This window comes from Lepisosteus platostomus, chromosome 9 (assembly GCF_059453375.1).
Source record: "Lepisosteus platostomus isolate fLepPlt1 chromosome 9, fLepPlt1.hap1, whole genome shotgun sequence".
NCBI classification, from domain to species: Eukaryota; Metazoa; Chordata; class Actinopteri; order Semionotiformes; family Lepisosteidae; genus Lepisosteus; species Lepisosteus platostomus.
The window spans coordinates 3392501-3419336 of record NC_142619.1 but is presented as its reverse complement, the minus strand read 5'-3'; the positions used below and the strand labels follow the sequence as shown (position 1 = coordinate 3419336).

The following is a 26836-nucleotide window of genomic DNA, read 5'->3' as shown; positions in this document are numbered from 1 at the left end:
CCCTGCTCCCGCCTCTCACTCCTCCTCCCTCCCAACCTTTGCCTACTGCCCTGTCTCTCTCACACCTGAAGAAGGCTCCACGGCCGAAACGTTGTGTTCTCTTTCTTCTTTTTTTCAGCATGGAATAAACCTATTACTTGTTCCTTTGCAGCCTACGCATGCTGACGCAGCTACCCACCTGAACAGGTGAACTTAGGTGCTCCTAATTTGACTGATAAAGCTTACCCCCAATCCTTTGTATTGTTCTTGCGAAGGGTATGTAAGCAGGCATGAGGTGCAACTCGGTAACCCCTCTTAACTTCATGTTCACCTGGTTGGTTTTAAATTGAGGGGTGCATGACCCCCAACTGTATCGAATAATAAAACAGACTGGCTGAAGTTAGGGGTGGCGTTCATGTAGAAAACAGATCAGGGGACTTCGGTATAAAGCTGGCTCCTGTTGGAACCTGTACTGGGGATTTTTTTCCCAGTTTGAAGAGTTCTTGGGGGTCCAGGCCCAAAATTTAAGATCGGGTGGTTTGGGGGCCAGATGGGTATTTAACCCTGACATCTCCTAGTGGGATTCATTTGAGTAGAACACCAGCTTTTTCCAGATCGGCAGGCGGTGGTGGCGGCGGCGGCATCTTTAAGAGCATCTGAACCAATCATGATTGGCTGAAGGAGCTGAACCGTTTTCCATCTAGATGGAGAAGACCGCAAAAGGGATCCCGCAACCCCCGTGCAACATTCTTTACACAAAGGGTGGGGGGAGCATGGAACAAGCTGCCCTGCCAGGCGCTTGAAAGAAGCCAGCGTATCCGTTTCAAGAGATCGCTGGATGAGATCTTCAGATCCAGGGCCTAACTCCTATAACAGAAGGTCAGAGATGGAAACGCTCAACCACACCCTAAACTCCAGGACACGGGGTACAGCACACGAGAGGGCTGCTTGAAACCCAGTTTTATTTCGACGAGCACAGAAGCATTTCCACAACGGCGCTTTTCACCCAGGACGGTTTCTATGCCGATACGTGCTTTGCAGGGAATCTGTAAACAGGTGCCACTTTAAATGAGGTGCTACTGAAATTCCTCTCCGCTAGTGCAATTCGACATCACGGCCTCCCTCACATGACTCACTAGTCAGGGGTCAAAAGCAGCATGAAATGAGCTTTCCTCGCAACCAGAGAGAAACGCGCAATACTCCAGTCTCCTTCAACACTGCGAAATACAGCCCGATCATTATGCCTGCAGGAAAAGCAATCGATCTCCAAGCCCCAGAACGCAGGGTCTCGCGGAGAAGAGGCCCTGCATTGTCACAGCTCAGTACTCCGCGTTGAATGGATAGTCCTTGTGATTCACACCCCTGGAAACAAAACAGAAAGCAGGATGAGGCCGGCGCCGGGCTGATTCTAGAGAGCTTTCAGCTGTGACCGAAACGTCACATCAAGCGTGGGTGGAACAGGATATGGGGCGATCCTGAAAACAGGACCGAAGGAATAAATCCTCTTGCCCATCTCGTATAAACTGCTTGGCCACCCATTTCTTCCAGCATCTGGTAGCCAAGTTAGTTCATCCCCTAGAAACCCTGAACGCATACTGTAGTTCTCTACACAGAGCCACCATCCCCATTAATTCGTCACTAAAACCTTTAAGATCCCACATTAAGATCAGATTGATCCCCCAGTTTAACAGGCCTTTTATACCAGCAGTAGCTAATCCCTGGATGTGGGAGGAGTCCATAAGCCTGAAGATTTGGGACACTAAACCCCTTTTCCCCCCCACATACCAGTGCAACGGACAGGCCCTCCAGTTCCGGTTGAAGCTCAGGATGGTCTTCATGTCCCCCTCGGCGAGCTCGAAATCAAAGACCTGCCGCAGCAGAGGAAGAATTCAAAATCGCGCTCCCCGCGGGACAGGTCCCGACAGCAGTGTGCGGGACTTGGGAGCGTGCTGCTACTCCTCCTGACGGCTCTGAAGGCCTCTGGTCTACTTTCCTCGCGTTCATTCGCGCGCGAGTCCTACATCTGTGATGCAAATGTCTGCTGGTTATAGAACTCTGTTCGTCTGGCAGACAGATAAGGCTAGATGCACACCGGTGTGACGTTACGGGTCGTTCAAATCCACTTCAAAAAAAGCTTAGCGAATTTCTTTTGTCCTCGTCCGTGACATAACGAAAATAACATTTCACCAGAATTCTCTACTTTCGCTCAGTTCTGCCATTAACCCCTGAATAATGCCCTGACTATCTCTAGGATAAATCAATACTTCCGATAACTTGCTCTTCCACCCAACAGCCCCTCTTGTTCAGAGGTAAGGAGCCGTTTCCTGCTTTAATCCATAGCCGTCTGCGCCCAAGATTCCCAGGTGGCTGTGGGTTACAGGTGGGCATGGATACCTTGACCTGATGCCCCACTAAATACGGGATGTGGGAGCCCTCTTTTTCCCCCCCAGTAGTCAGGAGTGGGGTTGGTGTATTGCACCAGATTTGCTGGTCCTGCCCCCCATCAGGGATCCCAACCACTGTTTGAGCCTCATGAACAAAAAAAACCCAATTAGGGTCTATGGTACAACCAGGGTGTCAAAACGACAGCCACTCAGATCACAGGATTGACAACACGGCCCCCTCTTCCCCTCCGCCCACGGGAGGTGGGGGTGGCGAGTCCCGTTAACCAGGAGCAACAGATCGAAAACTAAAAATACCTCCGATATTCCTGCCCCACAGCATCTTAAGACCCGGCTTTTCCACCTCGCCTTCTCATCCTCACAGCCTTATTGGCATCATTACCTGGAAATTCTGCCGGATGCGCTCCGTGTTGCTGGACTTGGGGATAAGGGCGACGTTCCTCTGGATGAGGAAGCGGATCAGCACCTGAGGAGACCAAAATGGAAACAATCTGGGACTCCTTCTAAATCAACTGTTATGCTCACCCCCTCAACATTAATAATTCCTTGCACTTATAAAGCCCCTGTCTGGACCCTCCACTCCGAGGTCCTTCCAGGTCAGGGGGAATCCCACTAACCCCACCAGTGTGCAGCCCCACCTGGATGATGCTCCAGTCCTCTCACACACACCAGCTCTCAGTGGGGAGGAGAGCAGAGGGATGGAGCCAGTTCAGAGAGGGGGGTTATTAGGAGGCCATGATGGTTAAAGGCCAAGGGGGAAATTTGGCCAGGACACCGGGGTAACACCCCTAGTCTTTTCAAGAAATGCCCTGGGATTTTTAATGACCACAAATTTCCTGGTGATTTCCTCCATAGTGACTGGCCAATCAGTCCAGTGCTGTCCAGTCCTACAGTAAGACACAGTCCTAAGGTGGAGGTAGCCCACAGCTCTTGACACCAGCGAGCCTGGATCTCTCACCAGACGTACCCCGACCTCCACAAAGGCATCGCAGCCTCCAAACGTGTTCTCCCTTGCTTTTCCCCACCGGCCCCTGAACTCCCAACAGTCCAATTTCCGTCAACGCTCGGGAAACGTTTGCCTTCACCTGAGCAGTGGTCTTCTTGTGCTTCTCCGCGATGACCTGCAGCTTTGGATCCTGCAGCAGAGAGGGGTCATCTGGCTTCGCCCTGGGGGGAAACCCAAACGCAGATCACGGTCAACACGCAGGGCTTTACGAAGCCTCTGTATTTATATTTTTTTTTTAAAAGCGATTCAGCTCCTTTCTTTCAGTGCACTGGACATAACGCACCAAATGTGGAACAAAAAAGTGAAAGCAACTGTAATGAAAAAATTCTAGAAATCTCAGTGGCAGATTACCAAGATATTGGGTTTTGCACCGGATAGAAACAAGAAACCACAGTCAGACAATGCAATTGTATTCGCTTTCTCATTAGCAATTGGTAAATAAGGTTAAAGGATTTCATCCAAGCCCTACGGCACAGTACACAAAAGCCATCACCCTGGATGAAACGCAATTACACAAGGACCACATGAGCAAGTGACAGGAGTAGAATCGACGGCCACTGAAGGCTCATGTTCTGCTCCGAACAATGAATACCATTATTTCCCAAAACGGTTCCCTTGGAAACCGCATGTGCAAACTGTTCTAGGGTGAATTTGAGAGCCGAGGGGCGGACGCGAGGATGATCTAGATACCCCGCGGTCTGGATAGAATAAAACCCCAGAGCGCACTCTGAGAAGCGCAGCAAGGCAGCTCGTTTTAATTGAAGAGCAGGTGCTCCCACATTCAAAACTGCATAAAGGAGTCTAGGGTTATACGTGAAGTAATTGGGTGTACATTTCTGTGATGGAGGTATTGTACACTAGAAAAAGGCTTACTGGTTTCCAGTCTACATCCCCCCAATTTAAAAGAATCGATATGGCCTAGCATAGCAGGCATGGGGGGGTTAGAGCATCCCCCACAACGAAATACACCTGGCACCCCTGTTCGAGATCGGCCTGCATGTGCCCAGCGTAAGAAGGCCCAATCCGATGATGCCCAGGGCCGGATTGTGGTGTCCGTAGGCCCCCGGGCACTTCCACTCCACCATGCGCAGAAAGAGGGGGACACGCCAGTTGAACGGCGTCGATGGACGTGACGCACTTCGAACTGTGCCAAACCGCGCGACTGACGGAGCCGAGCGACTGTCACTTCGACACTCCTAGTCTCTAGAAGAGCCGCTGGACAGCGTCTGATCGTTGATCTGGAGCACCTGGAGTCCATCGCAGGCCTGTTGGTCCAGCCCGTTTCTCGTCAGTCACTCGTGTTTCCCTCCTGCGTGGGCCCTGGGCACTGTGCCTGCAGAGCCTCATGGGAAGTCTGGTTAAAATGCGCTTTACCAGGGGTATTCGGGTTCACTGGCAAAATGGCACGGAGGAGCTCACCATGGTCTAGCAGGCGAGCCCAGGGGGCTGTACGCGGTCACAGTGATGCCCTTGGAGTGGCAGTAGCCAATCAGCTTCTCCTGAGTCAGGTAGGGGTGGGACTCGATCTGCAGAATAGGAAACGTGATCTGTTAGATACCGTGCTGGGGGGGGGGGACACTTGTGCATATAGATGGTTCCCAGCTGCTTCAGTCTCCTAGGCGGTGTGGTGGCTCTGTAGCTCAGGATCTGCGCCTGTGGCTGGGAGGTTGCCGGTTCGAATCCCACGGCCCAGCAGAGGAATCCTACTCCGTTGGGGCCCCTGAGCGAGGCCCTTCTCCCCAGCTGCTCCAGGGGCGCCATATAAATGGCCGACCCTGCGCTCTGACCCCCAGCTTCTCTCTCCCTGTCTGTGCGTCTCATGGAGAGCAAGCTGGGGTCTGAGAAAAGACACATTCCTCAGGCGAGACACTGTATCTGGCCAATAAAAGTGATTTTATAGTGATCTTATCTCCCCAGCTTGTGATTCAGCAAAACACGAGAGCTCCGAATCCTCGGGCTAAACGCGTACTCTTGTCGCCAATTTCCCCGATTCTGAACGTGCGCCGGTCCCCATTCACTGCTGGGATATCCCAATCCATGTTTAGCGAGGGAGATGGCACACAGAACTACAGTTTTATCGAGCATAAGTAGAGCACTGCGCAAGAATGTGAAGGAACAGCCCAAGGTCCATCCCACACTGAAAATAAGGAAACGTTTCACCCCATATTTTCAGCACAGAATGACCCTTTATGTTTCTATTAAAAGCACTTCTCTATTCCAAGGGCAGAATACTGTAACGCAACGGGGGCTCAGGCGGGCGCCCTTGCCGCATTAGGTCGGCCCCCCACCGTCGGGGGCTCGAACCCGGGACTCCTGCGTCACTCAGCAGGGACCCAGCCCGGTGAGCCAAAGAGAGATCTCTCTACAGCCCAGTAGCTGTAGTCCTGCTATCACAGGGAAGGGCGGTGACGTCACCCGCTCTGGTACGCCGGCTCTTACACAGTACCTGTCGGCCATATGCGTTACAATACTATGGCTTCCACACATTCTGTGCACGTCAGTGGAGTTGTTGCACACCGTCAGTTTGTCTTTGACAGATCTGGGCTTGGCTTCTCAACTGAACCGAATAAATTCACAAAACTTGCTCTTCATAATGCTTGGTTATTCCCTGCCTGTTGTCCGTTTTAATACACTGCACGCTGCCAGAATGGAGAACCCCAGACCCCAGAACAGGACTCCTACCTGGTTGTTGGCGGGTTTGTACTTTAAACCGGGCTTGTTCAGCAACCTCTCGATCTGATCGTGGTTGAAGTTGGACACCCCGATGGCCTTCGCCAGGCCAGCGTCCACCAGCTCCTCCATGCCCTGAGGACACAGACTACGGGGTTGATGCTCTTCCTCAGACAGTCGGAGCAGAGTTTGAACCCCAAAACCATGATTAGCATCAGCTTGGTACGTCCCATTCAGTTATGGCCAAATGGTACCATCTCTACTCTACACCCCTCCCAGTGTCACAGTCCTCTGACGGACTGTACCATCTCTACTCTACACCCCTCCCAGTGTCACAGTCCTCTGACGGACTGTACCATCTCCACTCTACACCCCTCCCAGTGTCACAGTCCTCTGACGGACTGTACCATCTCCACTCTACACCCCTCCCAGTGTCACAGTCCTCTGACGGACTGTACCATCTCTACTCTACACCCATCCCAGTGTCACAATCCTCTGACGGACTGTACCATCTCTACTCTACACCCCTCATTATTACAGTGCTCTGACGGACTGTACCATCTCTACTCTACACCCCTCCTTCAGACAGCGCTTGGCTCCCGTTTCTGCTCCGAGCACAATCTCACCTCCCAGGTGTCCAAGAAGTCAGTGTTGTCCGGCAGGGCTAATCCGTTCTCATCCAGAGGTAAAAGCTCACCCCCCGACTACGACAAAAAGCAAAATGGAGTCGCCGAGCAGACTTAAACCGAACCGAAAGCAGCTCTAGCAATTGCAGAAATGACAAAGTAAGTCACATTTTAGTGCACACATTCCTCAGGCTATGTTTTGTATAAAAGAAAGAAGGTTTTGCAGATATCACTTGATGCCACAATCCTTTTGGGACCGGTTCTGCATGTGTGGAGCCAGCCTGGCTGTAGATCACCTTGAAGCCCATGGGCCAGTGAACCAGGTACAGGTCCAGGTAGGCGAGCTTCAGGTCGGCCAGCGTCTTCTGACAGCCCTCCTTCACCAGCTGCTTGTCGTGGAAGGTGCACCAGAGCTGTGAGGAGGAGACGGGGGGGTGGGGGTGTCAGAGGGGCCCGCAGCTGGCCTGTCGGATCACACAGGGAGAGATCAGCCCGATACAGGAAGGACCACACCAGCCGGTCCTGCCATCTGGACCACGTTGGACATGTGGAGGAGGGGTTGGGGGCAAGGATGTCAAAATCGGTCACTTTCCTGGGGGTTCTCAAAGAGGGGAGCCCCCACTGGAGCTCAGCAGGGGTGAGCCTGGCCAGTACCTGGAGGGGAGACTCCTGGGAAAGCTGAGGCTGCTGCTGGAAGAGGTGTTAGTGGGGCCAGCAGGGGGCGCTCACCCTGCGGTCTGTGTGGGTCCTCATGCCCCAGTATAGTGACGGGGACACTAGACTGTAACCAGGCGCCGTCCTTCAGATGAGATGTAAAACCGAGGTCCTGACTCTCGGTGGTCATTAAAAATCCCAGGGTGTTTCTCGACAAGAGTAGGGGTGTTACCCCAGTGTCCTGACCAAATTTCCCCCCTGGCCTTTACCCCTCATGGCCTCCTAATAACCCCCCTCTCTGAACTGGCTCCATCCCTCTGCTCTCCTCCCCACTGAGAGCTGGTGTGTGTGAGAGGACTGGAGCATCATCCAGGTGGGGCTGCACACTGGTGGGGGTAGTGGGATTCCCCCTGACCTGGAAAGAGCTCCGAGTGGAGGGCCCAGAAAAGCACTATATAATTTTAAGAAATAAATTTAATATTAAGTAGGGCCATGTTGTCTCAATGCCATAATAGTGCAGAGATAAGGCAGAGACTATAACGCAGTTCAGCCAAGTTCTAAGTTTTAAAACTTGTGATGGAAAAAGGCCTTTTCCAGAGAACACCGAAGATGCACAGAATGCATCCCCTGTGGTGCTCCGAATCCAAGCAGTTCTGCAAGATTTATTGTCCAGGTGTAGCACTGGTCACCCACATCACCTCGTTACTACCATGAGTGGGTGTTCAGAAGTGACCGTTGTGTGTGCATCAAGATCTGCACAAGATACTTCCACACACAATGGCTGTTTCTGAAAAGGCCATCCCCCCCTCTTCCAGGTGTTGTCAGTCTCACATACAACAGGGGGTCTGTCTAAAAGGCACTCAGGCCAGGTCTCCTACCTTGCTGACGATGAAGAGGTCCTCTCTCCTCACCACGCCCTCCTGGATCTTCTGCTGAACGGCCTCCCCCACCTCGCCCTCGTTCTCGTAAAACAGGGCGCAGTCGATATGGCGGTACCCAGCGTCGATGGCGGTCTTCACCGCCTGGGCCACCTCGCCCGGATCGGCCTAGCCACAGGAGAACGTGCCGTTAAATCTGACCCCCCCCCCCCTTGGCGCAGTCCCAGCTGGGGACACGGATCCCCTTGGACAGCAGCCGGGTCCGCTCCGGGTTTGACCCGCTGCCCGAGCCAGCGCCAGGTCGGATCCTGGGCTTTGAGTGCACGCATGAGCCCGTCAAAGTCTGTTACTTCAGCAGGACCATTTCTAGTGCAGATGTAGCGGAGCTGCTGTAGTTTGGGCACGGTGACGTCATCACCCTCCCTCTGGAAACCAGCGCTGCGTGAAAGAGGCCTCGGCTTTCCTGGCCACCAGAAGCTCATCTTGTACAGGAGTGTTATCTCAAGGAGAGGGGTATCAAGGACCTACCCAATCGTTCCAAGACGGGTCAATTAGAACAGGGAGAAGGAGAATTCAAAAGGGGGAAAATAAAAACAGCAACGGAGATGAATAGGGCATTGAAAACGGCCAAAAAACGAACAGAGAATTCAGTTGATTCAATGCAACAATCCATAAAAACCCACTGCGAGATGAGTTTAAAAAGATGCAGCTCAGCTCAGGGGTCCGATTCCTACATCCGAGCATGAGGTGCGCTAATCGATGAGCTGAACTAGCGCGTCCACGACAGACGAGCCGATCTGCAAATGATGCCCGGGGGGTGGGGGTGGCTACGACTCGGACAAAAACGTTAAAAGAAGTAAGAAGAAGCACGTTTAGCCCCCGGAGCCCGATTAACGAATTACGGGCTGTGACAGTACATCGGTCGCAAGCAGCAGCAGCAGCCGTAAACGAGATGAAAGTGATTAAGACCCATTTCATCTTCTAACGGATATACAAGACTCAATTCAAGTCACAGAGCAGCCCAGGTCTAAATCCCCTCACGCCACAAGTAGTCAGGATGTCCAAGGCATTAAGACACGGAACAGCAGTTCGTAAAGGTCGCAGGCGCCCGAGTCCAGCCACGACAAGACACCCTGGACTCGACCATAAACGGCGGGCCCTCCCACTGTCCAGCGAGTCTGATCTTTTCGGGAATATAATCAGAAACGTGAAACCGGGCCACGCCATCTGGGGGATACAGCAACGGGACAGGCATGGTCTAGCGCTCACTTGTCACAATTGCAAAATCGTCAAAATCGCAAAATAGCTGTGCAACTGTCAAAATTGCACAGCTATTTTGCGATTTTGACGATTTTGCAATTATATATATAGATATTTAATTCTGACATTTGTCGTCAGTCGTTTTTTGTTTTGTTTTTTTAACCCACCCCGCTGCGTTGATCGTACGAACTGTTGTCAAAGTTCATATTCTCCTACCTTCCACGTCCCAAGACCCAGAATCGGCATCTTAGCGCCGGTATAGAGCTCTACACACGTCGCCATTGCAAATATCTGATTTGCACCTCCAATTTGTTTCCGTTTTTCCGTTTATGAGACTCAAACCGGCCCCCGTCTGCTGAACTCTTGAAACCGTCGTGGAGCCGGAGCGTCAAGGATAGCGAGTGGGGGAAAACCGGCGTGGAGATTTGATGACAACGACGGCTTCTGATTGGCAGGAATGACTGTTGCCCCTCAAGGACAGAGCGGGCCAATCGTGACGACGTAATGGGGCGTCTGACGGCCGTTCAGAAATGATTACAGGGGTACAGGGGATACCAGGAGATCTGCTGAGCGGAAACAGCCGTTCAGTGTGCAGAATCCTGCAGCCTGTCTCTTCGAAAGCACAGAACGAAACGCTACAGGTTTCCCAAAGACTGATTAAGGCGATTAATTGGACCCATTAGCACTAATGAAGATGAATATTATTGTTATTGTTAATAATAATAATAATAATAATAATAATAATAATAATAATACAATCCCTTGTATTTATATAGCTCTTTTAATTCTGTTTCTGCTAACTTCTCATTGATGAAGACGAACTCTGCCGTTAATAAAACAGAGGCCAAATCAGTTCATCGGGATCGATTACGTTATTAACATTCAAAGAGTCAAGATGGACACCTCTTTTTAGAGCATTAGTATTGTGCACGAAATTATATCTGAAGTATTTCATCTGGGAAGAATAACACTGCTAATTAAGCTGCAGAATCTTTTTTTTTAATACGAAATAATATCAATGTTATAGATCGTTACATTTTATTTGTTTACCTCTTTCCTAGTTTTATGTACATGTAGTTATTACTCCCTTTAAAACTCTATAATTCTAAATCTAGTCATTGTATGAATGTTTAAAATAAACATGATTATCCAAAGCTGTTTCGTTTATTTGTATTAGCTGCGTTATCAGCCCCTGCAGAATTCTGACATTTCAGGTGTGTTATTTCCATCATGAATGATGCTTTTTCGTGCAAAGCAAACGAGCAGAGTCAGTACTGGACCCTGTACACGAGATCTGAGAGGGCTGTTGAATTCAGAGTGAACCCAGTTTGACACAGGTATTGTGATCTGTATATATATATAAACACAAAGAAAGCTGTTTGGACGGATCTGCAAAACTTTGTCTTTAAGCATTTGAATGTGAACGATAGTTTAAAGAGTTTGATATGGTGTTATACGTCGCTAGATGTAATGTGAAAAAAAAGGACATTCATTTCTTTACTGATCCTTTTGTAGGGCAGATATCGAATTCGCGATAGACAGTGGCTTTATGCTACTTCCACCTACGATGCTTATAAGTAAATGCAATATAATAATAATAATAATAATAATAATAATAATAATAATAATAATAAACTTTATTTTATACAGCGCCTTTAAAGGTGGCTTCTCAAAGCGCTTAATTATATTATTAATTAATTGACAATTCAATTTATTTCTAGGTTCTGGCCTCTGTCGGCGTGCTGTTCTGTGTTTGGTTTTGTTATTTTGTTCACTTTTTGGATACCATTTCTGTTTGTATTATTTGATATTCAGTCAAGGTCTGGGGTGAAAGATGACCACCCCTCCCCCGGATTATGAATCGTCAGAGAAATGCGACGGGACGTCATAACGAGGCGCCAAGACGCTGACCTTTTTAATGTTTCGGTGGTTGGAAATACGAGCATTTTTGAATCTTCAACCGTGTTTTTTTTTCATGTTTTGCTGAGTTCATGCCGAAAGAGTCTTGTCATAGGCAGCCGGGGCATATGAAGGTGTTGGTTTTGTTTTTGTAAAGCTCCGAAGCTGAAGCCGGAAGTGGAGGCGGGCAGTCGGTGTGCTGCGGTGCTGACGGTTTTGGAGAATTTATTAGACGTAAAATCTAATTTAACACTCACGAACAGTCCGCGCAGGAGTCATGTTGCAGTTTTTGGTGAGTAGAACTTCACTTCGTGTAAACTTGACTATAAATCAGAGAGTCTTTGCGCGGCCAGTTTTCAGTTAGTTGTTCCTGATACTTTCTTTAGCTACCAACGAAAAGTTCTGATAAGTTGCATTAAATATGCTTTTTAAAAGGTTGTCTATAGAGATCTTTTTGTTCAACATAGGACTGTTTTATATGGGGAATTTTCCGTTGGTAATGCGGAATGTGTCTATAGACAAGCGACACTGCGTTACCGATGACTCGCTTTCAGTTGACCATCTATTTTTGATTCATTTAAAAAAAACGTTTGAAATCTGTGGGCTGATTCAGTTGATTTCAGTGTCGGCACTGGAACTGGCGACGGGCTGATGTCTCGCCGTTGTCTGAGAGCTTTCATTTGAGTGGTATTTTTAGGATATTTATTTTTTACCCGAGTCGCGGTGTTATTTTCAGAAATACGCACCCATATGCGGGCGTCAGACACGCGTTGTCCATTGAAGTATCGACACAACTTCCAAAATAAATGTTCTAATCTCAGCGGTCACTCAGATTTGTGTGACTTTACCTTAAAGTATCTGTGACGCTTACAACGACTGTACTAACCCGCCTGAAAGTAGAAGAGTCTTCGTCTTAAACCTGATTCTCTTCTTTTGTGTTCTGGGTTGCAGGTCGGTTTTACTCTAGGGAATGTGGTTGGGATGTACCTTGCACAGAACTACGAGGTAAGAGTGTTTTTCTGAGCTTCTTTCTTTCAGGAGAAGATATGTGGAGGGAGTTGAAGTCTTTGTTTCGGTTTTTGCTTTGACGTCCATCACCCAGCAAGCAACGGGCGCAAGGCAGGGTACACCCTGGATGGGACGCCAATCCATCACAGGTGACACACACACACACACACACACACACACACGCCAGGGCCAGTTTTTCTAGAAGCTTATTAGCCTACCAGTATGTTTTTGGATTGTGGGAGGAATCTCGCAGGGAGGACATGCAGACTCCACACAGACAGCACCCTGGCTCCAGAATTGAACCCAGGGCCCCAGCGCTGCAAGGCAGCAGTGGTAACCACCATGTTGCCCCATAAGTAGACTGGCTAGGATGAGATTTACTCTTTTCTTACAAAGATTTGGGCTTCTCTGTGTCCTCTGTTATGACACTAGGCTATCCGGTAACTGAGTCCTACACTCCTAATTTACTGCACATTTTAGTAACCTTTTCCAGTAACTGGTGGTGCGCTGGCTCTGTGGCTCAGGACCCACGCCTGTGGCTGGGAGGTTGCCGGTTCGAATCCCGCGGCCGGCAGAGGAATCCTACTCCGTGGGGCCCCTGGGCGAGGCCCTTCACCCCAGCTGCTCCAGGGGCGCTGTATAAATGGCCGACCCTGCGCTCTGACCCCCAGCTTCTCTCTCCCTGTCTGTGGGTCTCATGGAGAGCAAGCTGACACATTCCTAATGCAAGAAATCGTATTTGGCCAATAGAGTGATCTTATTGTATCTTAATTCATGCGAACATCATAAAGTTTGATTTTTAGCGATGGGATCCCATTCAGTCCAAGCCGCCCATTAATTGTAAAGCGAATTGAGCTAAATGTCTCACCCAGCCTTTCCTAAAAGAAGCTCAGGTTTTGATATACATGGCTGGGTAGCTTGTTCCACGCTCCTGCAACTCTTAGTGTAAAAAAAAAAAAAACCCTGTCCTCTGTTGTGTGTTTCACTTGCCGCTGTAGAGATCCATAGTTCATATTCCTGAACTCCTGAAGGTACGAGGTCATTTCGTTAGGCAAGCTGAAGACAGAGGCGCACTCCCGAATAGTTCAGCGAAGAAAGTAAAGAGGTTTCGCTTTGTCTGAAGTGGACAACATCTCACCTTAAATATTTCCTGTGCACATAGAAATTGGTTGTTGGTTTATGTCCCATCTGATGCTTTCTGGGATTCGCAGTGCCTCCGTGATCCCTTCTAGGCTGTGAAAAATGTGTTTCTGAGGGCTGTCGGTGGGCTTGATCTTGCAATTAAGTGTCCCTACTGTGTGTGCGGCGTCTTGTCGCGTTTTGAAGATGCCAGACCCGAGGCTGGTGTCAGCTCTGTGCTCTGCTGTCGCAGGTCCCTAACGTCGCCAAGAAGATCGAACAGTTCAAGAGAGACGTAGAAGCCAAGAAGAAGCCCAAAGAGCCATGAGCGAAGAGAGGAAGCCCGACTGGAGCTCGGGACAGAGTGGGGGTGGAGAGCAGCAGAGGGGTGTCATCAGGGCGAAAGCAAAACAGCACCTCAAATATTTCCCGTGTGTGTAGAAATCAGTTGTCAGCTATTGCCCTCCCCCCCGGCATTAATTTTGGACCCTTTCAACCCATGGTAAAATGAAACGGATGACGTGTTAAAAAGGCGTCAGGGAGGAAAAAATACTTTTTTTTTGTAGAAGGCTATACAGGACCAGTCCCGTCACCCTTCGATTGAACGCGGCTCGCCGGCAGAGCTTCGTATATTCAGAGCACATAGAAATTGGTCGTCGGTTTATGTCCCATCTGATGCTTTGTGGGAATCGCAGTGCCTCCCTGATCCCTTCTAGGCTGTGAAAAATGTGTTTCTGTGGGCTGTCGGTGGGCTTGGTTTTGTACACCCGCGGGCGAGGAGAATCACTTTTGCGCAGGGCGGTCGTGTGCCACCTACAGACCGATGGATGCAGAAACGTCAGCAGTATTCCTTCTGGTTGAGTGCCGGATCTGCCCCAGCCTGCTGAATGTTTGCCGTGGCAGATTGTGGAGTGCCAGGCGGACAGTTGGCACAAGCCATGGGTGACGACGCTGGCAACAGGCCGAGGCTGAATTGGATAGCACCGCCGTGCAGGGTGGCTGTGGTCGGCCGTGGTCTCTCGACGTCGGCACCGCTGAAATGAGTAGGTTTCGGGGTTTTGAGAATTAGTTCTAAGAGGAGCCGGAAATGGCCACCCTTTTCTGTTCAGGAGCAGGGCGGGGTGACTCTGGTGAGATCTGGGGGGGGTCGATAAAAGCGAATCAGATTGAAATTCCAGACAATCGGTGAAGTTAATGCTTCACGTCTTTCACACGTGTTTAGAGAGGTGCTGTCCATTCAGTGTTCTCCAGACTTTCTTCCGGAAGCGTAATGAGCTGTTCATGTTCTTGGCATAATAAAGCTGGATTTTCAAGCGTTTTGTGTTTTTTTTCCCCCCATCCATCTGTCCATTTTCTTAACACTTTATGCGGTACAGGATCGCGGGAGAGACAGAGCCTATACCAGCGAGCAACGGGAGCAGACGGGATACATCCTGGATGGGACACCAGTCCGTCGCAGGGCATGGACTCTCACACTCTCGCACCAGGGCCAGTCCATCACTGGACACACACACACTCACACCAGGGCCAGTCCATCACAGGACACACACACACACACACTCATACCAGGGCCAGTCCATCACAGGAGACACACACTCACACCAGGGCCAGTCCATCACAGGACACACACACACACACACCAGGGCCAGTCCATCACAGGACACAGACACACACCTTTTCCCAGAAGTCAATTAATCTACCACCATGTCTTTGTACTGTGGACTGCGAGGCAATAATGCTGACCACTGCCCCACCATGCTGCCTTCTTGATGTTGGTGTGGGAGGGCTCAGCTGGAGGGAAGATCGCCCCCTACTGGTCCACCATCACCACTTACAGCAACAGCCTTTCTTAGCATCCAAGATCTGATGAGATTGGGTTTCCAAGGTGTCTTTTTCCTCTTATTCAGCAAGAAAACAAACAAGATCTCTTTATGTAATTTCTTGTGCAAAAGAGACTTCACATAAACTCACAACTGGTTTACAATGCTTTTACATATAGACGTCCAAGTGGAGTTTTAACTGGATATCCTAACAGATCTATTATACGACGGAACCCTAGCAGCCTGCGGTGAGAGTGAGGAGGGCTCCACCAGGGGGCAGTGTCACCGCGCCTATCAGGTGATCCCCTGTGCGGCTTAGGGGAGAAGCGTTTCCGGGAGAGAAAGCACTTCCGGGTGACAGTCAGAGGTCAGGGTCATCCGCTGGTAAGAATGCGTGTGTAGGTGATGCTTATATTTCTGTGTATAATCGGTTAAAATAAGCAACTGTAAAGTCGTCATATAAGTGTTTTTCGTTAAGTATAATAATCCAAGGAAATAGTAGCATGCAATTAAGGAAGAGAGAGTTATTCAGAAAACAAAGGTTAACTTTCGTGATTGATGCAGTCGGTTATGTAAGTAGTCTTTAGATCTGAACATATAAACTCTTGGTTATTTTGGTTAACTCTTGTAATACCAACGTGTATATACATCGTTGCGATAGAAAGGGCATCAGTTGTGCAAGATTAAATAAATGTCTCTCTCTCTCTATACGCACAGCTGATATGATTGTGCAGTGTTTTGGGCCATGTTCTGCACTTTGTTTCTGAAGTTTAAATTCGAGCAACGCGTTTTTAACAGAATAAATCCAGTAAATCCAGCAAATACTCTTGACAGGCTTGGATAAGGCTGAGTTCTCCGCAGGTTTGCCCTGCGATTGGCCCGGGCTACAGTGCGCGTAAGTGTCGCCGGCTACCCTCCGGGAGAGCATCGTGTGTATCGGGCGATCCTGACGGTGCTGTGTTCCTCCAGGCTCCTTTCTCTGCTGCCCCTCCCTGGCCGTCCCTAACCGGACCTGGAAAGAGAAGAGACCCCCCACCCCCCGCACAAACACACACACAATGTCGGCTCCAAGCGCAGAGGAACGCCGTACCTGCTGGGGGGCGAGAGATGCATTCTGGAGGTGCTTGGACGACAACCAGGAGGACAGAGATCGGTGCGCACAGCTGCAGAAGCAGTTTGAGAGCAGCTGTCCTGCTCAGTGGGTACGACCGCCACTACCGCGGGTGGGTGGGTGGAAGACAGGTGTTGAGCTCAACACGGGTATTAACAGCCCCTCAGCTGACTGACTGACTGACAAACAGTGCGGAAGCACTTTATTTTCCCGGCTCTTCCTTAAAATGCAGGCTCTCCTGAAAAACTAAATCTCGCTGCTCTTCAAGGCTTAGTTACCTCCTGCTATGTACATCTCGATGGCTTGATCGAAGTCTAACGTGGCATGAAATGCTTTTTCGGCTGCATGCGTGTCATCTGATCACCAAAACAGTAACTGATGTTCTTTTCATTCTGATATTCTCACGCTTTTTTTTTTTTGTTTTGCTGATTTGCAACAACGTGGTGCTGTTAGCCGAAGCCTCACCGGGCGTCTAAAAACAGAAATCCACAATTCACAATCGGAAATCTTCAAAGTGTTCTACTCACAGCGAAGCAGGATTGTCGCTTTTCAGTCGGATATAACAATCTGATCAAGACCTGTTGTCCGTTACTGTTTTAGCAAGGGGGGGGGTTCTCGTCTATGTAGCGAGTCTCACGCCTGTGGCTTTTACTAATTGAAATAAATCCAGGTCCTTGCAATAGGGTTATGCAGTATAACCCGTTTCACCAAAACGACAAGCGTGGGGTTCTCAGGATTTTGGAAAGTTGCATCACGTGTTCCAGCGATTAGAAAGAGGGAAAGATTTTTGGCAGATCTCATCTCGTGCAGCTTCCTTCCCCCCGGGCGTGTCTCTAAAACAAGTTGCTTTCTGTTCTGTCGCGCCGCAGGTGAAATATTTTCATAAGCGGAGAGACTTTTTGAAGTATAAGGAGAAGCTTCTGACGGACGGATATGAGCCCGTGGGCCAGTCGGCAGAATCCTAGCCCAGCTGGCGGAGGAAGAGGAGGAGGAGGAGGAGGAAGAAGACAGACGCATGGATGACTCGTTGGTGAACTGCAGGGTGGGATGACACAGCTGTATCCCCTCGGAACAGCTGGATCTGTGTCTTTGTGCCCTCCAGATTTTTCAAACAGTTTTGTGTGACGAGCAGGACTGGGCCTCCAATGATTTAATCACTTTGCCCTCTCTATTGCAGGAAGGGGGTTAAAAATCACCCCCCTTCTGTACTAAAAGGGTCCAAGTTATGGAGAACCTAGGGGTGTCCCACACTGGTCTTGGGGGGGGCCCCGTGCAGGAAGTCTTACAGGGTACCCTAAGTCACCAATGCCTGAGAACTGGGAACACTTGCTCGTGCTCTGAAACGAGTATTGTGCTCTCCTCGGGGAATTCAGATCCTTGAGGGCTAAGCCACTGTTTCCAGTCACTTTCTGAATTATTTCACATACAGTAGCACCAGGAATCGAGCGCGGTGAGACTGTGCAAAGTAAATGAGTAATCTGTGACTATTGTGCTCTACTGATAAGAAAGCCTTCATGGGCAAAGGTGAGGTTTGCTCCTGCCACTTTGTCAGTGTAACCAAAAACAAAGGCAATCCTGCAATATGTATATTTGTGTAATGCAATAAACACATAAAATAGATTTTTTTTATTTTAATGTCCATCCATCTGTTCTCTAACCACTCAAACCAGTACAGGGTCGTGGAGGAGCTGGAATCTATCCCAGCAAGCAACGGGCACAAGGCTGGGTACATTCTGGCTGGGTAGAAATCTAGCTGGGAGCCCAGGGGGTCACTGCGTTCTTGAGCGGATTTAAACAGACTCCCGCTGGTGTGCCTGACACTTCGGAAAGAGCTGGAAGGTGGGAATAACATCGTCAAGAATGGCCACCGGATCATAAAGTAATAATAATAATAATTGCTTACACTTATATAGCGCTTTTCTGGACACTCCACTCAAAGCGCTTTACAGGTAATGGGGATCCCCTCCACCACCACCAGTGTGCAGCCCCACCTGGATGATGCGACGGCAGCCATAGTGCGCCAGAACGCTCCCCACACACCAGCTCTCAGTGAGGAGGAGAGCAGAGTAATGAAGCCAATTCATAGGGGGATTATTAGGAGGCCATGATTGGTGAGGGCCAATGGGAAATTTGGTCAGGACACTGGGGTAACACCCCTACTCTTTTCGAGAAACGCCCTGGGATTTTTAATGACCACAGAGAGTCAGGACCTCAGTTTTACGGCTCATCCGAAGGACGGCGCCTGTTTACAGTCTAGTGTCCCCGTCACTATACTGGGGCATTAGGACCCACACAGACCGCAGGGTGAGCGCCCCCTGCTGGCCCCACTAACACCTCTCCCAGCAGCAACCTCAGTTTTTCCCAGGAGGTCTCCCATCCAGGTACTGACCAGGATCATAGTACTGACCAGGATCATACCTGCTTAGCTTCAGTGGGTTACCAGTTGTGAGTTGCAGGGTGATATGGCTGCTGGCTATATATATAAGTAGACTCTTAAACCCCCATGCGTGGTCATAACATGGCTGCATTTAGACTAAACCCTCTGTAACACTGCTGTAACTCAGGGCTCTGGGAAAGACACCTTGTGTGGGTCTCCTCCGGTGCTCTCCAGAAGGGGCCATTTTCATTACAATGAAACTCATCTCAGACCTTCACTGGACTGCGCAGTGACTCCTGGCATCCCTGCAGATGGGGACGCCAAATCTTCGCAGGGTACGCGCAGAATTTACACAACACTGCTAATATGCACTGAGACTCCACACACACGCACACACACCAGACGTTTTTACCAATTTTTAATTGAGCGGCAAGGAAGGAGATAGATTTCTGAAGAGAAATTGAATAAATTGCATAATTCGTCAGATTCGGTTTTGCTCTTTTGCGCCGACACCTAAAACTGGAATGAATATTAACCTCCCAGTAAAAATGCGATATGTAAAGCATCTCTTATGTAAACTACACGCGTTGGAGAAAGCTGAAAGCCCTTGATCGTTCTCGTTGGGCTGTAATAAAAGAGTCCCTCTTTGTCGCCATTATTGTGATCGCTGGAGAGGTTCAGGCGTCTTCCTGGCTGGACCTCTCCACGTGGGCAGTAGGAGGAAATTCATTTTGATTTCACAGTACCCATTGGAACGGCGATCAGGTTGCGTTTTCAATTCTACAGGAGTCGGAAAAGACATTTTTTTTCCGGCGTGAGCCTTTCGGTTCACGTTGGGTACTCGCAGTTCCGCTTTCTTTTGCTTCGGTCACCAGCTGTAGAACAGCTTTAATCGCAGGGCTGTGTCCCCGGGCGGATGATGACGCATTCACCGCTTGAAAGATCCCTGACAAAGGCACTTGCAGCACCTTGATCTGCCCGTTAACCCAACCCCCCCAAAAAAAAAACATCCTAGCTTTAGAAGTGGGCACTTGGTGGCGTTTAGTTTTGGTATAGGCTGAGAAGCATTGCTCGGTACACTGGCCCGACAGGATCGGCGGAGTGTTGGCCTCTTCCACCTGCTGTCTCTCGAGGAAGACAGAAGGGGCCGGCCTTGGTTTTGAAGAGCCGCGGGGTTTAATCGTTGCCCTTAAAAAAAAAAAACCCAAAAACCAAAAATGGACTCTTCTGCAGGGCCTGTGTGTTCGAGATGCTTAGTGGTGGGGGACTTGAATTTCCCACCAGTAGGAGGGGGTAAGCCCAGAACGATCTGCTCCAGGATCGTGCTTCGCTCCGTCGGGTTTTGGGAAGCGCATCCTTCGAAGGAGAGCCCGGATCACGGTGCAGTGTTGTCCCCTGAAGCCTGGACTGGCCGCTGCCTGACACATCCGAACACCGTTTGTTTCCGTAGCACGTCTGCAGCTGGTGGAGGGTCGAGTCGGGAGCCCAGGCCTGCCTTTGCTTTCATCCGATTCTCTCAAACGCCTTCCGTTTGGGAAGTGTTAAGACTGTTCCGTTACCTCCCGGCGACGTGCTTCGGAGCCCATTTGGGAGGTCGTGGAAACACGGCGTCGATGTTGAGAATGGAGAACTAGAGAAGAGGGACAAGGCTCTGGGGCTGAGGAGGCTGAGGATGATCACGCGGAAGGATTCGGCTCTTGAGTGGCCTATGGCTGTTTGGGGGTCTGCGTCTGCAGCCTGCGTCTCTTTGGATTCCTGCTGATCCCAACAGCTGTAAAAGCGCAGCTCTCGGGCCCTTAAAATCTGCTCGCTGAAGTCCAGACCAACACCCCCCCCCCCCGATAGCGAGCCTGAGCACTGCTCGTCGGTTTTCAGGCACTGGGGCAATTACTGAAAGTCGGATGGAGCTCCTTTCCCGGGGAAACATTGTTCGATTGGAGCCCTGCTCCCAAGGGGTTTTTTGATGGGAGTCCCATTCCCAAAGGATTGCTCATATTGGAGCTCCGCTCCCGAGGGATTGGTCGGATGGAGCCCCATTCCCGAGGGATTGTTCGGATGGAGCTCCATTCCCGAGGGATTGTTCGGATGGAGCTCCATTCCCGAGGGATCGTTTGGATGGAGCTCCATTCCTGGGGGATCGTTTGGATGGAGTCCCATTCCCAAAGGATCGTTTGGAGGGAGTTCCATTCCCGAGGGATCGTTCGGATGGAGCTCCTTTCCCGAGGGATTGTTCGGATGAAGCCCCATTCCCGAGGGATTGTTCGGATGAAGCCCCATTCCCGAGGGAGTGCTTGGATGGAACTCTATTCTCAAGGGATGCTACGACTGGAATCGGCAGGAGGGACTGGCTTTTCTTTTTGGCGTAGCGCTGTGGTCTTTCCTTCCCTTGTCTCGTTCCGCCTCCGCGCAGCTGCGCGTCTCCCGGGGGGCGAGGTCAGAGGCTGTCCGTGACGTTCCGAAGCACCGCCCAGTCCGGGAACTCCGACAGCTGGAACAGGGGCTCGCCCCAGGTCATGATGGCCAGCATGACCACCGCCACCCCAATAAGGTTGACTCCGAAGCCGGCCTTCACCTGCGGGCGCAAGGGAACACCAGCTGAGGGGGCGACGTGGGATTCAATCCCAGCAATGCTCTCTCGGGAGAGCAGTTCGCTAACATTGCTACCTCAAACCTTGAATACTTGTAGACACACTGACTGACCCTGCAGGACAAGAACTGGACACCCCTGTCCTAGAGCCAGGACCCTGCCTGGAGGCTCTGATTGGCTCATGAAGGAGTCAAGACCTGCAGACACACTGACTGAACCTGCAGGACCAGCACTGGACACCCCTGTCCTAGAGCCAGGACCCTGCCTGGAGGCTCTGATTGGCTCATGAAGGAGTCAAGACCTGCGGACACACTGACTGACCCTGCAGGACCAGGACTGGACACCCCTGTCCTAGAGCCAGGACCCTGCCTGGAGGCTCTGATTGGCTCAAGAAGGAGTCAAGACCTCCAAACACTGTAGCCTCACTGCTGCTGAAGGGAGGTCTAACCAATTTCTGTGCAGCACAGTGCAAGGAAAAGAGTCACGATTCGCTGAAGAGACTTAGTGTAGCTGCATATGAAACTAAAAACCTTGTTTTTTCCCTCAAACTGTATCGTAAGCTACAAAACTCCACGTAACCCACAATTTTGAGCTATTTTCCCCCGAAAGTACGTCTTTTGTGTTTTTTTTTTCAGAAAGAGATGAGAAAAGATGGTCTCACCATGTCCTTGATCTGGCAGTGGCCGTAGCTGAAGACGATGGCATTGGGCGGGTTCCCAACAGGCAGCATGACCCCGAAGGAGACGCACATAGTGGCGGGGATCAGGGTGTGCAGGGGGTTGATCCGCAGGGTCTCCGACTGCGACAGACAAGGCGCGTTAAGACCCCCCACTGCACGCCGGGCCGCGATGCACCCCAGAAAACCCAGCGTGCAAGCCCCACTTGGCGCGGGTTCTTGGCTCACACGGCAGGAGAGGAACAGTGGGATTCGATACACCGCGGGGGCGCGGTGTCGGGGAAGGAGTTGGGCCGGTGGGGTGTCGGCCTCTCTCCGGGAAAGGGATAAACTATTCAACTCCCGGCCTCTCTCACCTCCGGTCTGAACCCTCCCAGTGGCTTCTCTCTTCATCAAAACCTGAACACACCTTGAAATCTACCGCTGATTCACGTGTCAAGAGGCTCACTCCCCATCATCTGTCTGTCCTTGATTTCATTCTGCTGATCTGATGTCGTTTTGCACACTGCCTGTTGTCTCTGTCTTTCTTTCCTTATACAATTGTACTGGTGTTACTAATACTTACTGGCTGAGAGCTAGCCAAATAGCATTTCGTTATACCATATACCTGTGTGTGAGTATACTGACCATAAACTGAGAACTGAATCTCAATAAACGATTACTTTTTCAATGAAAAGAGACTATACGCTAGGGCAGGGCTGTGCCCTGTGTCCAGTTTCCTGCCTTCTGCTTGGAGCTGGGGAGGTAGGGAGGGTGGGAGTTTCTCTTGCTGGTCTTTTACAAGGCAAATAACCCCCTGGGGACGGGGTGTGATACCCCTGCTCTAAACAGTCATACGGCGCTGTGTGGGACTGTGCGTGTGAAGTTTCCCTGCCTCTGTTAAAGGAAAGAGAAGTCTACAGTGGCCCCTGCCCCCAGATTTAAATGCGTGTCTCTGTAGTTCCCTGCCCCGATACCCTGGCTTCGCTCCAGACCCAGCTGGACAGGAGGCTCTACTTTACACAAAGGGTGGTGGGGGTGGGGAACAAGCTGCCCAGCCATGTGGTTGAAGCCGATACCCTGGCTTCTCTCCAGACACAGCTGGGTGAGCTCCTCCAGCCAGGACGGGAGGCTCTTCTTTACACAAAGGGTTGTGGGGGTGGGGAACAAGCTGCCCAGGTGTGTTGTTGAAGCCGATACCCTGGCTTCTCTCCAGACACAGCTGGGTGAGCTCCTCCAGCCAGGACAGGAGGCTCTTCTGTACACAGAGGGTGGTGGGGGTGGGGAACAAGCTGCCCAGCCATGTGGTTGAAGCCGATACCCTGGCTTCTCTCCGGACAGAAAGGGGCGAATGGCCACCTCTTGTGACCTCTGCAGCAGGACAGAGGCGGACCGAGCTACGGACCACGGATGAAGCTGCTCCCTTCATCAGCCAAACACAAGGGGATCCCCCCCCCCCCCGCCACCCCAACGGGCTTGTGGAAGACGGGGCTTCCCCGGGGGCGCGGAGCACTTACGAGAGTGGAGAGGATGGGCAGGAAGACGGTGAGGGTGGCGGGGTTGCTGGCGAACTCGGTCACGGCGGACACCAGCAGGCAGGCCAGCAGGGTCACGGTCCAGGGCGGCAGGCCGCTCATGGGCTCCATCTGCCTGCCGATCCAGACGGACAGCCCCGACACCTGGAGGGCAGGGGCACAGGCTCTGTGACCCTACCTGCTTGTGCTGCTGGAGCCTCGGGGCTCTGTGCTACTGAAACCCCAGAGCTCTGTGTTACTGGAGCCTCAGGGCTCTGTGCTACTGGAGCCTCGGGGCTCTGTGCTACTGGAGCCTCGGGGCTCTGTACTGCTGGAGCCTCGGGGCTCTGTGCTACTGAAACCCCAGAGCTCTGTATTACTGGAGCCCCAGAGCTCTGTGTTACTGGAGCCCCAGGGCTCTGTGCTACTGGAGCCCCAGGGCTCTGTGCTACTGAAACCCCAGGGCTCTGTATTACTGGAGCCCCAGAGCTCTGTGTTACTGGAGCCCCAGGGCTCTGTGCTACTGAAAACCCAGGGCTCTGTGTTACTGGAGCCTCTGGGCTCTGTGCTACTGAAACCCCAGGGCTCTGTGCTACTGGAGCCTCAGGGCTCTGTGTTACTGAAACCCCAGGGCTCTGTGCTACTGGAGCCCCAGAGCTCTGTGTTACTGAAACCCCAGGGCTCTGTATTACTGGAGCCCCAGAGCTCTGTGTTACTGGAGCCCCAAGGCTCTGTGCTACTGAAAACCCAGGGCTCTGTGTTACTGGAGCCTCAGGGCTCTGTGCTACTGAAACCCAAGGGCTCTGTGTTACTTGAGCCTCAGGACTCTGTGCTACTGGAGCCCCAGGGCTCTGTGCTACTGGAGCCTCAGGGCTCTGTCTTACTGAAACCCCAGGGCTCTGTGCTGCGTCAGCCCAAGGGCTCTGCGTTACTGAAACCCCAGAGCTCTGTGCTACTGGAGCCCCAGGGCTCTGTGCTACTGAAACCCCAGGGCTCTGTGTTACTGGAGCCTCAGGGCTCTGTGCTACTGAAACCCCAGAGCTCTGTGCTACTGGAGCCTCAGGGCTCTGTGTTACTGGAGCCTCAGGGCTCTGTGCTACTGAAACCGCAGAGCTCTGTGTTACTGGAGCCTCAGGGCTCTGTGCTACTGAAATCCCAGGGCTCTGTCTTACTGAAACCCCAGGGCTCTGTGCTGCGTCAGCCCAAGGGCTCTGCGTTACTGAAACCCCAGAGCTCTGTGCTACTGGAGCCTCAGGGCTCTGTGCTACTGAAACCCCAGAGCTCTGTGCTGCGTCAGCCCAAGGGCTCTGCATTACTGAAACCCCAGAGCTCTGCGCTACTGGAGCCCCAGGGCTCTGTGCTACTGAAACCCCAGAGCTCTGTGCTACTGAAACCCCAGGGCTCTGTGCTACTGGAGCCTCAGGGCTCTGTGCTACTGAAACCCCAGAGCTCTGTGCTACTGAAACCCCAGAGCTCTGTGCTGCGTCAGCCCCAGGGCTCTGCGTTACTGAAGGCCCCAGGCTCTGTGTTACTGAAGCCTCAGGGCTCTGTGCTACTGAAACCCCAGAGCTCTGTGCTACTGGAGCCTCAGGGCTCTGTGCTACTGAAACCCCAGAGTTCTGTGCTGCGTCAGCCCAAGGGCTCTGCGTTACTGAAGGCCCCAGAGCTCTGTGCTGCGTCAGCCCCAGGGCTCTGTGCTACTGAAACCCCAGAGCTCTGTGCTGCGTCAGCCCCAGGGCTCTGTGCTACTGAAACCCCAGAGCTCTGTGCTGCGTCAGCCCCAGGGCTCCGCGCGGTTATAGCCTCTCTATGTTTTTAGGGGCTCACCTTGCACCCCGCCGCCAGCGCGTAGCCGCCCCCCACCAGGATGACGATCTCCCAGGGCATCAGCTTCTGGAAGTCCTTCCAGGTTATCATGGGCGCCATGGGGTCGGAGTCCGCGCCCCCCTCCGGCCTGCCCCCTGTCAGGAGAGAGCGAGGGCTGAGCCTCCGGAGGACAGACGCCAACCCACCGCACCTCTGCGTCGGCTGCCTCAGCTCATGACGTCACCTCCCCAAAACCCCTACGTGCCCAGTTCGCTTTTCTGCATCCCACTCCCCAATCTGCAGGGGGTTCCCAGCCCCCTTGTCCTGTGGCTCAGGGGTCAAGCCCAACCTTCCCCCGGCTAGGGAGCCGATGAGCACTTCCCAAGCCTTGGGTCCTGCGTGTGGAGATGCCGACACAAGCATTCAAAAACCCTCAGAAGGTCCCGGCCCAGTCAGCCCGGCGGGTTTCTTCAGGGGCGCACAGGGAAACGCGAAACCGGAGGAGGACAGAGGAAGCCCCGGTTAAAACCGACATCAGGCCGGCGCTTCTTTACACAGAGGGGGGCGGGGGTGGGGAACAAGCTGCCCAGGCGTGTGGTTGAAGCCGATACCCTGGCTTCTCTCCAGGCACAGCTGGGTGAGCTCCTCCAGTCAGGACAGGAGGGGCTTCTGTACACAGAGGGTGGTGGGGGTGGGGAACAAGCTGTCCAGCCCTGTGGTTGAAGCCGACACCCTGGCTGTTCTCCAGACACAGCTGGGTGAGCTCTTCCAGTCAGGACAGGAGGCTCTACTGTACACAGAGGGGGGTGGGGGTGTGGAACAAGCTGCCCAGACCTGTGGTTGAAGCCGATACCCTGGCTTCTCTCCAGACACAGCTGGGTGAGCTCCTCCAGTCAGGACAGGAGGCTCTACTGTACACAGAGGGGGGTGGGGGTGTGGAACAAGCTGCCCAGCCATGGTGTTGAAGCCGAAACCCCGACGTCTCTCAAGACACAGCTTTGGGTTAATTAAGTATTGACTACCCAAAGGGCTAGCTGGGCCAAGTGCCCCCCCCCCTTGCTTGTAACGTTTATCCCGGACATGCTTCTCTGCTCGTTCATCCTGCGGCTCCTGGCTCCGAGACGGAAGGATCGACGGGGGGGGGGGGTGGGGGAGGCTGACCTTTCCCGGCGCTTCCCGAAGCCGAGGAGCAGGGATTGCGGGCCGGGATGAGGAAGAGCAGGAACCCCAGCAGGACGGAGATGGTGGCGTCCGTGCGGTAGCCCTTCCTAGAAAAAAACAAAAACAAAAAACCGAGACGGCGACTCGGGTCAGACGGCCGCGCTGCTTGAGATCATCGCCCTGATCTCTCGGGACGACACACGGTTCAACGGACAACACCGCCCCCGTGTGGACAACCGGAGCGCTGAATATGTTAATTAATTAATTAATTAATTGCTTACACTTATATAGCGCTTTTCTGGAC

At 51.8% G+C, this 26836-nt stretch overlaps 4 protein-coding genes and 1 long non-coding RNA gene across 5 annotated transcripts in view; 3 read left to right on the top strand and 2 right to left on the bottom strand.

Moving 5' to 3' along the window:
- Nucleotides 1-26836, top strand: part of LOC148654406 (uncharacterized) — a 127180-nt gene that overhangs the window by 11306 nt on the left and 89038 nt on the right. The window lies entirely within an intron of this gene.
- Nucleotides 925-9855, bottom strand: LOC148654414 (aldo-keto reductase family 1 member B1-like). Its single transcript, XM_088646539.1, has 10 exons — nucleotides 9692-9855; nucleotides 8216-8383; nucleotides 6980-7096; nucleotides 6684-6761; nucleotides 6070-6192; nucleotides 4807-4913; nucleotides 3467-3548; nucleotides 2764-2847; nucleotides 1765-1847; nucleotides 925-1341 (listed from the first exon to the last, which is right to left on the bottom strand). Exons 1-10 carry the CDS (start codon nucleotides 9755-9757, stop codon nucleotides 1299-1301), a joined length of 951 nt encoding a protein of 316 aa, XP_088502665.1. The 5' UTR covers nucleotides 9758-9855; the 3' UTR covers nucleotides 925-1298.
- Nucleotides 11344-14814, top strand: stmp1 (short transmembrane mitochondrial protein 1). The gene is made up of 3 exons (XM_088646578.1): nucleotides 11344-11666; nucleotides 12326-12379; nucleotides 13755-14814. The coding sequence occupies exons 1-3, from the start codon at nucleotides 11652-11654 to the stop codon at nucleotides 13827-13829; spliced, it is 144 nt and encodes a 47-aa protein (XP_088502704.1). The 5' UTR covers nucleotides 11344-11651; the 3' UTR covers nucleotides 13830-14814.
- On the top strand, nucleotides 16156-18052 carry coa6 (cytochrome c oxidase assembly factor 6). Its single transcript, XM_088646569.1, has 3 exons — nucleotides 16156-16216; nucleotides 16291-16523; nucleotides 17302-18052. Exons 2-3 carry the CDS (start codon nucleotides 16380-16382, stop codon nucleotides 17395-17397), a joined length of 240 nt encoding a protein of 79 aa, XP_088502695.1. The 5' UTR covers nucleotides 16156-16216; nucleotides 16291-16379; the 3' UTR covers nucleotides 17398-18052.
- slc13a4 (solute carrier family 13 member 4) overlaps nucleotides 19211-26836 on the bottom strand; it is a 42541-nt gene continuing 34915 nt past the window's right edge. The window contains exons 12-16 of the mRNA XM_088646476.1: nucleotides 26533-26639; nucleotides 25393-25526; nucleotides 23569-23730; nucleotides 22058-22195; nucleotides 19211-21381 (exon numbers count right to left, since the gene is read on the bottom strand). Coding sequence (XP_088502602.1) covers nucleotides 21244-21381; nucleotides 22058-22195; nucleotides 23569-23730; nucleotides 25393-25526; nucleotides 26533-26639 — 679 coding nt within the window. The 3' untranslated portion in view covers nucleotides 19211-21243. The remainder of the gene's footprint in view (nucleotides 21382-22057; nucleotides 22196-23568; nucleotides 23731-25392; nucleotides 25527-26532; nucleotides 26640-26836) is intronic.